Source organism: Desmodus rotundus, chromosome 10, assembly GCF_022682495.2.
Source record: "Desmodus rotundus isolate HL8 chromosome 10, HLdesRot8A.1, whole genome shotgun sequence".
In the NCBI taxonomy this organism is placed as follows: Eukaryota; Metazoa; Chordata; class Mammalia; order Chiroptera; family Phyllostomidae; genus Desmodus; species Desmodus rotundus.
Genome location: NC_071396.1, coordinates 24,663,994 through 24,679,180, shown reverse-complemented (window position 1 = coordinate 24,679,180; position 15,187 = coordinate 24,663,994). Strand labels below are relative to the sequence as shown.

General features: G+C 53.2%; 1 protein-coding gene across 5 annotated transcripts in view; it reads right to left on the bottom strand.

Annotated features, from left to right (window-relative positions):
- The window catches only part of HERC2 (HECT and RLD domain containing E3 ubiquitin protein ligase 2), a 177,790-nt gene that overhangs the window by 42,421 nt on the left and 120,182 nt on the right, over window positions 1-15,187 (bottom strand). For all 5 annotated transcript variants that reach the window (XM_053913371.2, XM_053913370.1, XM_053913372.1 and 2 more), the window contains 13 exons: window positions 14,283-14,458; window positions 11,403-11,514; window positions 9,970-10,051; window positions 9,723-9,866; window positions 8,413-8,503; window positions 7,960-8,137; window positions 7,714-7,795; window positions 7,458-7,629; window positions 6,649-6,793; window positions 4,795-5,020; window positions 3,558-3,729; window positions 2,601-2,790; window positions 1,442-1,582 (listed from right to left, as the gene is read on the bottom strand). In XM_053913371.2, the coding sequence (XP_053769346.1) occupies window positions 1,442-1,582; window positions 2,601-2,790; window positions 3,558-3,729; window positions 4,795-5,020; window positions 6,649-6,793; window positions 7,458-7,629; window positions 7,714-7,795; window positions 7,960-8,137; window positions 8,413-8,503; window positions 9,723-9,866; window positions 9,970-10,051; window positions 11,403-11,514; window positions 14,283-14,458 (1,911 nt within the window). The remainder of the gene's footprint in view (window positions 1-1,441; window positions 1,583-2,600; window positions 2,791-3,557; window positions 3,730-4,794; window positions 5,021-6,648; window positions 6,794-7,457; window positions 7,630-7,713; window positions 7,796-7,959; window positions 8,138-8,412; window positions 8,504-9,722; window positions 9,867-9,969; window positions 10,052-11,402; window positions 11,515-14,282; window positions 14,459-15,187) is intronic.

The following is a 15,187-nucleotide window of genomic DNA, read 5'->3' as shown; positions in this document are numbered from 1 at the left end:
AGCGGGAAACAAGTTGCTGAGCCCAGAGTTTTGTGTTGCAGCCGGAAGCCGAAAACACTCAAAGAGTGATGGGCACACGTAGGAGGACAGATAAAATCCTACCAACTACTTAAAGAGGAATTAACACCAATCCTTCTCAAAGTCTTCCAAAAAAAACCAGAAAAGGAAGGAACACTGTCCAGCTCATTCAGTGAGGCCAGCATTTCCCTGGTACCCAAACCAGGCAAACACATCACAAAAAACAAACACACACACACACACACACAAAAACTACACATCAGCACTCCTTATGAGAGAGGTGAAAAAATCTCCAACAAAACAGCAAACCCAGCCGGCGACATATAACAGGGCCACACGCCCCGAGTACAGCAAGGGTGATGCCTGGTCAAACCCTGGGGCGCTGAAATGGCACTGAAGCGCTGGTCTGTCCCAGCCGCGGAGGGAGAAGCCAACGCTCCCGTGCCCAGGGAGTCCCCCCCGAGGGCCCGCAGCAGCAACCAGCTTCCCAAACTCCCCGATGCTGTTTCCAAAGCTTATGGCCCATCGGAAGGAGCCAGGCCTCCTGGGAGAAACGGCTGGTCCCGGGCAGGGACAGGACAGTGAAGAATGAGTCTGGAACACACCATGGTGCCATACGGAAGTGGGGGTTCACACAACTATATGGGGACACGTCAGAAGGACAAAGGAATCAGCCAAGCGGGGCTCCCAGGGGCTAAGTCTAGGACAATCTGGTTGCCAAATGGTAACAGTAATGTGTTAAATACGATCCCATGACTCTACACCAAAAGAGACAGACAGACAGACAGACAGAAAGAGGAGGGGAAGTTCTCCCTTACAGGAGACGGACAACGATTACAGTCCCAAAGGCATGATGAAGTTGGAAGCAGCGCCCTGTGACTACGGCCCCAGCGACAACGTGTTGAGCCGGGCTCCTCAGGAGCTCCTGAAAACCGGTGGGTGAAATACAGTGAGGAAGCAGGTACTCTCAGGGGCTCGTGGCGTCTCCCCGGGCACCCGACTCACGACACGGTTTTATTAACCTCTCGCGCAGAAGCCTGGCCGACGCTCCTTGGCAAGTGGCAAGTCAACAGCGCGCACACCCCAAAGGGGTGCACGGAAAAGCTGGTCCCACGACTACAAGAGACACACACCTGGGCTGGGGGCGGGGGGCCTAGACCTAGAAAGGTACAATCAGGATGAGGGGCAAAGCCTGCGTGGGTGGGAAGGTGAAACACCCTGACCGGAGGGACACGCACTGCTGAGCGGAGGGGGAGGGCTGTGCCCACGGCTCTGCCACCCACACAGTGGGCCTGCGGGCACCCAGAGACACAGGGAACGGTGACTCCGGTGGATGCCGCGCCCTTGTTCTATGTGCTACTCCCGCCAGCCTCGTGCACATGCAAGATCATTTCAAAAGAAAATATTCGAGAAGCCCCTGGACCTCTTTGGTTTTGGTCATGGTTTCGGCAATGATGCTGGCAGCTCCTGGATCATCAGTCACTGGGATAAACGGCCGGGAAGAAGCTGAGGAAGCAGATGGGGTCACTGCGGAGGGGGTGACAGCGTCCTCGGAGGAGAGAATCTAGTTTAAAAAATACACAGAAAGAGCAAAAACTCAGCAGCGTGGCACACTTCCCACACAATTCCCGAAAGCCTTACCTGACCGCCCCCTGGCCATCTGGAACAGTCCAGGTTTTACAGCAGTGACTGGGTGCTTGTACCTAGCGGGGCTTGTAGCCCAGTGGGGTCAGGGGGCCGCCCTTCAGAGTCAGACGCCTTTGCGTTCCCAGGGAAACCCAGGGCTGTTCACAACAGGTCATGTGAGAAAGACTAACATGAGCTCACATCTTTTCAAGTTAGATTTTCCCCAAAAGTTCCAAAAACTTTTGGCTTCACGAGCTATAAGGTTTTAGAATTGCAAAGGACTGTGGACTTGAATTTAGCAACATTTTTTTTTTAAGATTTTATTTATTTATTTTAGACAGAGGGGAAGGGAGGGAGAAAGAGAGAAACATCAATGTGTGGTTGACTCTTGAGCTCCCCCTGCTGGGGACCTGGCCTGCAATCCAGGCATGTGCCCTGACTGGGAATCCAACCAGCGAACCCTTGGTTCAAAGGCTGGCACTCAATCCACTGAGCCACACCAGCCAGGGCATGCATACAGCAACTTTTTTAAAGAACAAATCGAGTTCCATTCACATGCTAAAAAGTCTTTTTAAATAGAATATTTTCTTTTATCATCACCCAAGGACACACGTACTGATTTTAGAGAGAAGGGAAGGGAGATTGAGATGGGGGGAGAGAAAGGTGGATGTGAGAGAGACATCAATAGGTCAGATGCCTCCTGTACACGCCCTCACAGGGAACCGAACCCACAGCCCAAGCACAGGCCCTGACCGGGAATCAAACCTGCGACCTTTCAGTTTCTGGGACGATGGTCCAATCAAGGGAGCCACAATGCCTGGGGCATAGAATATTTTCTAACTCAAGCCCCGAACCACAGCAACAGGCAGGAAAACACTCTGAATTAAGTGACAGAGTGACGAGACTTCCCTGGCCCTTCCCCTCGCTGCTCTAACACTGGCTGTCTTCATTCTTACCTCCCCTCGCTTTTCTTGCCACGGACTTGGACTCAGCCTCTCTTCCAAGTCAGCTGCCAGCACGCACTCATCTCCGTTCATGGGACTGGCCATGGCCGACGCATCAGAAGTGGGTGCCGAGGAGGAGAACGAGGGACACTCCACCGGGGCGATCATGCCAGCTGGCATCAGGGCCCCCACCACAGCGTCCCTGGCAGGAGAGAAAGCGGGGCGTGGGGTAGCTGCCCTCCCCACTGGAGGGCGGCAGGCCGGAGACCAGCCAGACACTACCCAGGGGGCTCCCTCGTTTGCACTGGATACACAAAACAAAACTTTTGGAAAAACACGGAACATCTGAATGCCCACGGTCATAACAGGAGAAATTCTGCCAAATGAAGAAATGAGCGGAGTGAGCCTCCAGCTTTCCCCACACAATCTTCCTGGGCTGTTAGAGCCGGAGGGTAATTTGGTGTTTGAGCTACATCCCAGGGGCGCCTCGCAGGAAGCGGCAGGGACTGCCCATCCTCTCGCGTGGTCTGCGGTCTGCAAGTGCCGTTCCCGGGAGCACTCACATCTGCTTGTCAGGCCCATAACCCCAACCCACTGACAGACGGGAACTCCTGAGGCTGGAAGACAGCAGGCGAAGGGCTGGGAAACACCCAGCTGCCACACCTCTGCCTTCCTGAGTGACTGAATGAAGGGGATTTCGAATGGCCTTAAACATTGCTGAGTATCAGTGTCAATGAATTCTTCCTCTGCCCCCAAAGATTCATGCTTAAGGTACTTTAATGGACAAATCTATTTTAACTGGGTTTTCTGATTCAAATTTCAAGCGTCAAAGTGTACGTGACCTAAAACTCACATTATTTAAAGACAGTAACACCACACTGTCTGAGAGATATTGGGTCAACCAAAAAACTGACACAAACCGCCAGCTTATGTAACTGCAGGACTTCAAACGCCGGCGAGCAAGCCTACCTGGCGTACATAATTTGCAGCGCGGTCAGTATGTGAGATAGGGCCTGCTGCTTGGCCAGGTTCCCGTCCAGGGACAGGAGGATCTTGGCAAGGGAAGGCCGATTTGGCTTGGAATTACTCGCACCACTGATTTTGTTACTGGCGGCAGAGGCATCGGCATCGGAAGGCACACCTGCAGAGAAAATGAGAGTTCGGGTCCAGTTTTGAAGATCACGGTTGGTTCATGTCTGTGATTTAAATCTTTCGGTTTAGTTCCAAAACACAATGCAGTCTGCATTTTGGTATTTCACAGGTGAGGTGTTAGGTTCATCAACGACCTTTCAAGGACAGAGAACCCATTTATTTTATCTTATTTATACTTCTGTAACTTCTAGAAAGTTATTTTCAGCAAAGGTTCACTGACACTGCAAAACAACGTAGGTACTTTTGCAAAATGCATTCACTACAATCTATGTTATATGTACAAACTGTAAAAATGTTACAATAGCTATCTATAAGTACTTACCATTGAAGAGTAAGGCTATGAATCTAAAACAATGGCAAGAAGACAAGATGCTCCCAGCAGCCCTGGCTGGTGTGGCTCAGTGGATTGAGTGCCAGCCTGTGAACCCAAGGGTCGCTGGTTCGATTCCCAGTCGGAGCACATGCCTAGGCTGTGGGCCAGGTCCCCAGTAGGGGGCGCACAACAGGCAACCACATATTGATGTTTCTCTACCTCTCTTTCTCCCTCCTTCCCCCTCTCTCTAAAAATAAAATAAATAAAACCTTTTCTAAGAAAAGAAGATGATCCCAGTAAAGTCTTCCTGGATGCAGGTCTCAGCTCACGGCCGAGAGGGGTGGTGGGGGAGCAGCAGTCTCACGAATACAGGAGGCAGAGCTCTGAGTGAGCGAGGCCCCTTTGGCCACAGTTCACAGGACAGGACCAGAGAGGAGAGGGTTGCCCAGGGGCGCCTTGGGGATGTGAAGTGCCCCATGCACCCTGGCTGAGGGTGCAGCAGAAGCTGATGGGTGCCTCTGAGCGGGGAGCTGCCCACAGCCATCAGCAGACCTGCACAAAAGACAGGATCAGGCCCAGCACACAGGCTGGGAAGACAGCGAGGGCTCAGCCCAGCGCCCCGCTCCATAGGTCACGTGACAAGATCTCCTAACTCACGTTCACCAGGTGGGCGCTCTATAAACTTTCTATGATGCTGCCATACTGTACGGGAAGGAGTCAGAAAATGCAAATCGGTGTTACCTAAATACGAAGCACCTAAAGGGTCCCTTGCAGTCTGGAACAGGACGGGCTCGTGGACGGCAGGCGTGGCCACATCGACAGTCGTCCACGCCACACTGTGTGACGACCCGCAAGCCACTCGCGTGATCTTCTGGCCTTCCAAGCCCTGCACCAGAGTGGGCTTCCTGTTCACGGTGGTCGTGCCGTTGCCCTGCTGGCCGTGGTCATTGTCCCCCCAGGCGTATACCTGTTCAGGGGAGACAGCCAGAAATTTTCTGCATTTCAGGACATTTTGTTTAAACTTCAAAATTCTTGCCAATGACTATAAATGATCATTAACTTAGTATCAATCCAATGAGTTCATCTATTGTTTTGTTAGAGGAAGCAGGAGTGGGGTCTCCTCATCATAAATGCAGTAACTTATTTTTTCCTATCCTAGTTTATTTTTAATCCTCTCCCAATTAAATCAATCTTTAATGATTTGAGAGAGAGAGAAAGTGCGGGGGAGGGAGAGAGAGAGAGAAACATCCATGTGAGAAACAGCGATTGGTTGCCTCTCATATGCACCCTGACTAGGGATCCAACCCACAATCCAGGCATGTGCCCTGACCGGGGATCAAACCCGCTGCCTTTTGGTGTACAAGACAATGCTCCAACCCACTGAGCTACCTGGCCAGGGCTACTTTTCCTTTATTTGCAAAGAAAAATGATCATAAACAATATGCTCGGTTTTGAAGTACAGCAGTAGTCCCCCTTATACACGGTTCTGCTTTCCATGGTCTCAGTGACCCTTGGTCAGCTGCAGCCCAGAAGCACTCCTTGCAGCTCAGGGCGCAAGGCAGGGCCCCACCCTGGGCGGGACGTTGGTCCATGGCAGGGCCCCTCACACGGGCTCAGATGGGGACAATTCTAACACGTGCCCATCTGCGGGATGTGGGAGCCCCCAGTCAGACATGGCAGGCACTGCACACGGACAGTGGCCCCGGCCAGAAACCGATTTCTCCCTCATCGATGTTACATCAAAACAACACTGACTGCGACACTATCCGAGGACCCACGATACATACAGGGCTCAGCACAGCCCACGGTCTCCCGTACCCACTGGGGGTCTTACAGCACACCCTCCACAGATAACGGGGGACTCACAAAATTCCCTTCTTGGTTTTACAGATTGAGAAGTTATAGCTGACTTTTCATTCATTTTGATTAAAAACCAGTGTGCTGCCCTGGCTGGTGTGGCTCAGTGGATTGATTGCCGACCTATGAACCAAGGGGTTGTCAGTTCGATTCCCAATCAGGGCACATGCCTGGGTTGTGGGCCAGGTCCCCAGCAGGGGGAGCTCAAGAGTCAACCACACATTGCTGTTTCTCTCCCTCTCTTTTTCCCTCCCGTCCCCTCTAAAAATAAATAAATAAAATCTTTTTAAAAAACCCACAAAACCCGTGTGCTAATTTGCAGTCAGACATGAATCTTAACAATACAACTCCCATGAGCCTGCTGTGGCAGAAGAGCCTCTCATAGCGGACGAGTGATGAGCATGTGGGGAGGACCACTCTTTCTGGGATGAAGCGCATCCATCTCCCCACTGGCTGTTCGTCCCTGAAGTAAAATACGGCTCCTACCTTAGCAGCAGGAGCGCCTTCAGTGGCAATCTCTTCACATTTCCCCGGGGACTTCAGAGTCAGAGAACCCACTCTGTTCTAACATGCATCGGTCAGGGACACTTTCCCGGTGTCCCCACCACTGACAACAGGGCAGACGCATGCAGGAACCAAAGCACATGGCCCAGCTCCTGGTCCTTCAAGCACGAGACGCACCTCACCCCATGGCGAGTTACCCCTTTGACACCACGGCCCATCCCGACCTCGGCTCACCTGCCCCGCGTCTGTGACCGCCAGGCAATGCAGGGCTCCGACGGCCACGTGCACGATCTTCTTCCCCCTGAGCCCTTCCACCACCTGCGGCTTCCGCACGTGCACATCCGAGCCGTGGCCCAGCCGGAAGTAGTCCCCCTTGCCCCTGCGGGGAGGTCAACACTGCGCTTCAGGATGCGATGGCAGCCTGGCGATGTGCCGCAGGCCGACACCCTGACAGCACATCCGAGCCAGCTCCACGCCAACACCACCCACCGCGCCCGAGGTCTCTGACGTGACGCCGTAAATCCGAACACCGCTCTTCTCTAGCAAGGTCCTGAGTGTGTTTCCCAATATTAAAGTTACTGATGCAGGTTTTCGTACATAGAGATCGAAAACTTGACAGCTCCAATACCTCTGACAGGTCCTACTCTGACAGGTGTCATTCTTTCTCAGCTGCCCCCGGGGCATGATGTTCCCGCTGTCCCCCGCTGGCGGGGTGCCCAGCTCCCCGTCTGGTCCTGAACTCCCTCAGGATCAAATAAATTAAACTCCATCTTCCACCCGAGTGATCCCCGGGGTTTCTGAGAAAGCTGAGCCACCTCACACACACCTCGCCTCACCAGGAGAGACACGCTGGGCTAAAACGTCCTCAGTTATGGTTTGCAAACAACTCAGTTATGGTGGGAATCTCCTCCTTCACTACCGTCAGCGATCCCGAGTTGAGATAGATAGATATGGGACAAAGGGGCCAGCACGCCTCCGGGGTGGGCGCAGGACAGGGCGCACACCGCATGGCACGCGTGCAGGGTGGCAGGGAGAGCACATACCACGTCCACACCACTCCTGACTTGGTGAGAGCCAAGGAGAACTGGGCGCCACACTCGATCTGGCACACGCCCTGTCCGTTCAGCCTCTCGATGTTCTGGGGCACGTTGCAGCCCTCACTTCCTCCCCGGCCCAATTTTCCAAAGTCGCCATCACCCCAGGAGAACACCAAGCCTAGGTTTAAGGAAGACACGCTTCAGCACAGAGTCTGCCCATGTCCACCCCCAGGCAGGAACGGAGAGGCAGGACGGGGCGCACCTTCGTCGGTCAGGGCCAGGGTCTGCGCATCTCTGCTTCCGCAGGCGACCTGGATCACTCGGTGCCCGAGCAGCACCTTCACCTGCTCGACCGCAAACGTGAGAGTAGAGTCAGGCGGGGCACTGAGCCCGTCTGAAAGCCCATCACGCACCGGTCTTCACGGACTTTCTCAGACTCCAAGCGTAGGTTCTCTGGAAATCCGCCAATGGTAAGGGTTCCATAAGTGACAGAAACGGGCGTACTCACCATCTTGGGCTTCAGCTGCGTCGTGTTATCGCCATGGCCCAGGCGGCCGTACTCGCCGAGGCCCCAGGTGTAGAGCTCCCCGCTGGACGTGAGCGCCGCACTGTGCGAGCTCCCGCAGGCGATGTCCCGGATGCGCTTGCTTTTCAGCGCCTCGATCAGCCGCGGCTTGTCGCAGTTCCTAGGGCAAGTTCAGGCAACACTCCCTATGATCGACCAGCTTTTGTTTTTTTAAAGGAGGAAGACAAGGACATCTACAGATCCACTTAAATATGGGCACACCTTCATACAGAACGTGTGAGGCAAAGCCACGCTCCTGGATAATGTTCAAAATACATTTTAGGTTCACTTCTCATCAATCACCCGCCCCGCGCCATTTACTTTTCTGAGAGAGAACGGTCAAAAGGCATTGGCTATTACCGGCCCAGATTAGCAAGCGACGAGGGGAGCACTTACAGCCTGCTGAAGTGTCCCAGCTTGCCGTCGTCACCTTCCCCCCAGGAGAACACCTTCCCGTCAACGGTGAGAGCCGTGGCGTGCCGGCCGCCTGCAGCGTGCACACGGGTGTGGCCGTCAGAGGCGGGTACGCGGGGTCACCACGCAGCCGCCTATTCTGCCTGGCGTGCAGGAGGCACTCAAAGAACACGTGTTAGATAAATGAGTGAAAAACAGGACCAACGTTTCAGGGGGAACAGGTACATAACATAAGCGAGCTTTTATTAAACTACAAGGGTGAGATCCTAGAAAGAATTTCACTTGCAAAGCAGCAGCAAAATCACGTCCTTTATTAACGGGACTGCTGCTATGTTAAATCTGTCAAGATTGAATTTCAGAAGGACAAGCAGGAGGAAGGACACCTGTCATCAGGCAAACCCTCAAGGGCAAGGGCAATCGAGCCTGTGAGGACTGCTCCCCGGCTGGGACCCACTTAAGCCAAACGCCATGGTGTGCAGGCAGGGCACCTCACTCTTCCCAGACATGTTGGCCCAGGCTCTCTCCCCAGGAAGAAGCCGTCTCCAGCCCAACTTCCCCTGAAGGAAGGTCACTGGCGTCCCTGGCAGATGCTGGGCCCCCAGCCTCCGCACCCCACCCCACGTATCATGCCAGGTTCCTTACCACAGGGCCTATATAAGAGAGCAGCAATGTGCTCAGCTAGAAACTACATTTCCCAGACTCCCCAGCTCAGAGAGGATGGAGAGAGATGAGAGACAAGTACGGCTTGTGTAAAAGAGCTTCAGGTGGGGGTCTGTCAGTGAGGGGGGACCAGGGGAGCCCGCTCCACCTGGGCACGGAGCTGCCATACTGGCCCTGGACCCACCCCCGGACAGTTACAGGGAAAGCAAGTATGCACCTTGCTCGAGCCCCTGCCGCTGGGAGGCTGCACCATGGCGAGACAGCTCGCCCCCTTGGCCCAGGCACACGCCAGGCTTCGTATTGGGTTCAGCTCCCGTCAGCAGGGGCCTCACAGGGTGCTTTGAAAGATCCGCTACATGGAAGGCGTGTGATCTTTGAAAGGACCTTTCTCATCACTGGGGCACAGGGGCACTGCAGCAATCTAAAGGAAGCTACAGGCTACTTCCCAGACAGAGGGCACACCTCCAAGCACAACCTGGGACCATTTCAAAGGGGCTGTGACACCAAGCCCACGGCTCCCAGACTGAAAGCTGCTCCCGGCAGGGTGGTGTCACTGGCAGAGGGGCCCCAGTCGCTGGCGGAGCACGAGCGTGAGGCTAATCCCCATACGAGCAGCAGCCCTGGGCAGGTACCTGAGTGTACGGCCACCTTCTTGACCATGTAGTTGCTGAGCGCCGTGATCTGGCGCGGGATGGGCACGGTCCCGCTGGACATGCCCAGCCCCAGCCGGCCGTTGGTGGCCTCTCCACAGGCATACACCTTTCCCTCCAAGGTCACTGCAGGAACCAGAGCGAGGACAGGTCTCACTTCTCACGCACAACAACTGTTTTTGAGCGCAAAGCTCGACCCTTAGAAATGTTTATATTGGAGTAATTGTACCTGCAAACAAACTTTTAGAGCCGCCAGCCACCTGAACCACATTCAAAGCAGACAGCGTCTCGGAGAACGAGGGAACCTTTATCTAGAGCAGGAGGAGAAAAAAGATCGTTTTCCTTACACTTTTAAAATTACAAGTAGCCTTATTAGGTGATACAAGGGATTACCGTTAACTTATATGATATTAACCAGAGGTTATTTTCTCTTAGGGATACACACTGAAGTATTTTAAGGATGAGATGAGGTTCTGAGGCTTACTGTAAATAAACAGGGGCAGGGCGTGTAGAAAATAAAAACAAAGCCGTGACCATCTGCTGGTAACTGCTATACGCTGGGACCAGGACACAGGGACGCTGGGGCCACAACCTAGTCTCTCTACGTGGTGCATTTAACACCTCTGTAATTAAAGGTGAAAAATAAGTACACAGAATGTAGACTTAAACACCTGATAAAGCATACTGTATTTCTGGTCATGTCCTGCTTATTCTCACATGATTCTGGCATCTCTGGAAAATTACAGGCTTCGATTTCCCGTTCCGATGCATGTGAGTGACTTTAAAATCCTCAGAGCCCTTAGGGACCCTTCCCCGCCCCGGTGGCAGGAACTAACAGCCGCTACCAGGATGGCAAAGGGTTTGCAGCACAACCACGGAGGGGCACCACACCTCTCCTTCCCGGGCACGCACCAACACGGGTGTGTCCCCAAGACCCCCCAGATCCCCCTCCCACCACGACCAGCTCTCGGGGATTACTGCCCCGCCCACCTCTGAGTGGGTCCAGGGCTGTGAAAAAATAAATAAAGATACAAATGCGTTAAGCTCGAAAGGACAGACTCAAATACGTATGTTCTAATGTTCCTGCTCCATGTCCCCACAAAGCAGGGAATGAGAAATCCTTCTACAGCCAAGTTGTGGAGAAACTGCTCCCGGCGCTGGGAATGGCAGGCACTGCTTTGTGACTCCCCAGGTGGGACACACTGAGTGACCGAAGGGACACTGGATGGCACGCCAGTTCAGACGCACGCTCCGTGGCAGCGAGTCATTAAATCACATCCTGCTCACCTCTGCACCTCTACCTACGGCACTTTCACGCACTATTTCGTTCATGTTAAGCAAACTGTGTACGTATCGAAGGCAAGATCAGCACAGTTATAGTCGGTAATTGTCTTTGATGCTCTTATCAAATCTTTTCAAGACTGTATTTTCTAGTTTATGAAACAGTAATAATGCAAGTAGAACTAAAGCGCACTATTTGCCCAAAACAGAGGTTTTCCCGAAACTCGCTTTGGCAGTGCCTATAAGGCGCGGCAGGATTACTTTGGGGAGCCCATCTGTAAAACGCAGTAGAGAAAGCCGGCCCATAGGTGGGCCTCTGGGACAAGGGCAGCGCTGAGCTCCTGCCGGGGCAGGGAGACAAGTGCAGCCACAGGGATGTACCTTAGAGCCCTTCAGGCCGCCCAGCTGGTCCTTGTCGTTCAGCCCCCACACAAACACCTTTGTCCTGATGGTGGCCGCCGACTCCAGCCCTGCCGCCTTCTTCCTGACGAGGCTGACCAAGGGGAAGGGGACAGGGACAGAGCCAGTCAGCGTTAAAGCACGTTTAAAACCAAAGGAAAGCGACTGCGCACACCCAGTTTGCCGATTACTACGAGAACTCTTCCGCATCTTGTTTTAACAGAATAAAACCTACAGTAAATACAGGAGTTAGTGTTCCACAGGCTCAGCCTGCTACCTTTTAACACTGAAGTGTCATTTCCGCCTATTGTTTTGGTGGCGATCTTTCTGTGACATACCATGTGCGACCTAGCGGCTGTGTGCAGGCTCAGAGCGGCCCCTGTCCGTCACCTCGACACCGCCCCCTACATACAGGTGTAACTGCAGAGAACGCTGGCTAAGTGGCCCAGGAGTCACCACTGGGGCTGGCACTGTGTCTGCTCATCGCCCCCCCGCAGAAGAAATAACGTAACAGATGTCACCATATGACCTCTGAGGCACTCTGACACAAAACACCACTGTCTTCCTTTTCACCGCCTGCCCGCCACACAGGCCAGCTGGGCTGAGGCCCCGCCTTCCTGCCCCACCGGCCAGAGGCTCCTCCCACCGCCCACTCCATCCCTACCCTCTGCCTGCCCACAGTGGGCTGCAACCCTAATCAAGGGAGTGCTCCCGGTCCGGAACTTGCGGGACCACACAGTGCGTGGGGCGGGGTTGCATTTTCCAGGTGGGTGGTCTGATGCCAGGTGCTAAGCACGTACCTCTTCTGCATGTGGGGTTCCTGGCTTTCGCTTGCTTTGTTCTACTTTCATAAGCCAGGATGGAACCCCAGAGCTTGACCAGGTTCTAGATGCGTAAGGTTTCTTTAATATTGACTTTAAAGGTCAAACTTTTATGGTTTAGGGATAAAAAACAAATGTAGGAAAACTCTTTCATCGGATACGAGGCACAGGAGAGCAAGCCCGTGCACACCGCAATTACCTGAAACATCTCAGAACATATTTTTAACTGAAAAGAAGCACAGGACGCCGGGAGCGCTACTCTGGGTATACGGTGACCAGTGGCACCTGCGCGGCGACCAGCCAGAGCGGGGCCGGCGGGTGGCCACTGTGGGCACAGCCCAGCTTCCCCACGGGAGACGGCCTGGACCACCATTCACCCTGGAATTATCAGCTAATGAATGACACCCCACAGAAAAAAGAATTACATTCAAATATCTAGACGTTCTTTTGTTACTCTAATCAATTATGTGGAAATTTCATCAATGAGTAACGCTCAAACGTTTTTGGTTACTTCTCATCTGCAGTTCATGTACTGATCCTATTATGCCCAATTCATTTGACTAAAATGCTAATCTATAAGCCTTCCCCTTAAGAAACCTCTGTGATTTATTTAAGTAAACTGGCATTTGCCTTAATTCATGTTTGTAACTACAATTGGCTTGAACTGTATCAGACAGTGTAATGCATACTCTAGGTAAGGTGATGTCACACACAATATTTCCTTTTCAGCTGCTATGCAAAGCTTTCAGAATAAAACAAGACAGAACCCAGACTCAGGGTCACGGGGCCCTAGAGAAATCCCTGGATCGTGACCACGGGTCTCGCCACTCATGACACAGAGCCCCTCTGTTGGCAGAAGACACACTACTCGGGCCACACATGGGAGAGCAGCAGGTGGCAGGCCGGGCCCGCAACACCCAGCAGCGCAGGACGCAGCCACGTCTGCGATGCGGCACCAAGTCGCATCGAGGGACTGTGCTTGTCTTCTGACTTAGCAATTCCACTTTTGGCAACTTAAGTAGGAAAATACAACTTATCCGAGGACCATGAGGGTTGCTGTTTGCTGCTGGGAGCCAAGGGGGGCTCAGGACAGCCCTCCCCCGCCCTCGCCCCCTAAATCCCGCATCCACACCTGGGCATGGAAAGCCAATGTAGGCAAACCCGGCAGTCGGCTTTCCTTGCCGTCAGTGCAGGCTGGTCCTCTGCTAGACACACCAGGTCCCGCCCACTCCGCTCTGATATCTGACCTTTCCCCAGAGTCTGCCTTTGGAGAGACGTCCCCTTGTTCTGACAGATCAAGGCTCCCTGGCAGCCTCAAAGCACCAGCGCTCCCCCTTCATGCGTGCCGGTGGCTGCAAGACCACTGGGCTGTGTGTGAGTCTCTCTGATCTCCCTTTGTGCATCCGCCCCCAGACAGAAAGCAGGGCCAGCCCCCGGTAGGCGCTCGGCAGACGTGGTGAGCACATGCACACACCAGTCACCAACTGGGGGGAGGAAACAAGAGCGCACTGGGAGAGGAGGCTGACAACAACGTCCCACAGCCAACACCAGGGCGCAGAAGGCCACGGAGGCAACGTGAGCGTGCATGATTCCACCGGACCACGTGCTTCCGAACAGTCCGCCTGGAAAATTCTGTCACGTGTATTTTATCACAATACATTTTCTAAATTCAAAAGTCAACAATAAAACGCTTAGCAAAGAAGGTAATAAAATATATGCCACACCATACCGTGTGTCTATAGGAAAACACAATTAGGGACAGATGAAAAAAAACAAGGATATATACATACCAAAGTATTAGGCATGATATTTCAAGTAGAATAATTAAACATGTTTAGTCGCCTTCTTTAATGGGGTTTTTCTAAATACAACGTGTTTCTACACTCAACACGCCCCTGAAGTTGATCAAATGATCATTTTTGCGAGCGCATCCACACCTGTCTACCATTCCCACGGGCGTCTCACTAGGAGACACCCGAATGAATGCTAACTTGTGGAAGTGCCAGTTTGGGAATGAGCGGCAGCACCCAGCGGCTCTCACCTCCCGTTGCTGCCTTTCTCGTCCTCTTCCTCCTCGTTGTCCGACGCCAAGAACGGGACGGCAGCCAAATCCTCCTCTTCCGGGCGGATGCGCCCCAGCAGGATGAGCCCGTGGATCTTGCAGTCGATGCCAGAGCTCCGGCACTGCTTTATGGCGATTTCGATGTACCTGTGGTACTGGACAGAAAGACGGTAAGCTGCGGACTTCTGAGCAGGACACGTTCATTCGATGCTGGCAGCGGAGAGCAGGACGCTTCAGATGTGGAGTGCGCACAACGTCAGAGCTCCTGGACGTCCGTCCTGGGGATGTCGAGCCAGTGAGGAAACATCTGGCCGTCTGCATAGGGTCTGCCTTCAGAAGAAGTCAACTCACCAGCGTGTGGGACTCACGTGGATTTTCATACAACAATGAGATAGTCTGACAGCCTCACTGCGTGACTGCCCACCCTTCTAAAGCTTTCTGGAATCAAGATGTATTAAGAAAGAAGATAAAGGTCAAGAAGTTCACAGAGCCTTCGTAATTTTTAAAACCTAACGAAAATACATGAGTATCTATAGATTAGAGTGAATAGCACAAAGAGCCCTGTGACTCCATCACGTAGCCGAACAACTACAAACGCACGACCGAGTTTGTTCAGGTGGGGGTTATCTTCAGAAGGTTTCAGGAAGCCGGCTGCTCCGAAACTTTGGCGAGCAGCCCTGAACTACAGGCATGCAGGTAACACATCCACACTGTGACTGTCACAGCTAAAATGGTGTCCCCTCGTGCCATCTAACACACTGCCAGTGATCAGATGGTCTCATCAACACTTCTGCACCGCTGGTTTGTTCAAACTGGGGTCCAGAAGAGGCGCGACCTGTCTGTGACACCTTTGCCGCATGGGTGGAAGCTGGCCCCGCCCCCCT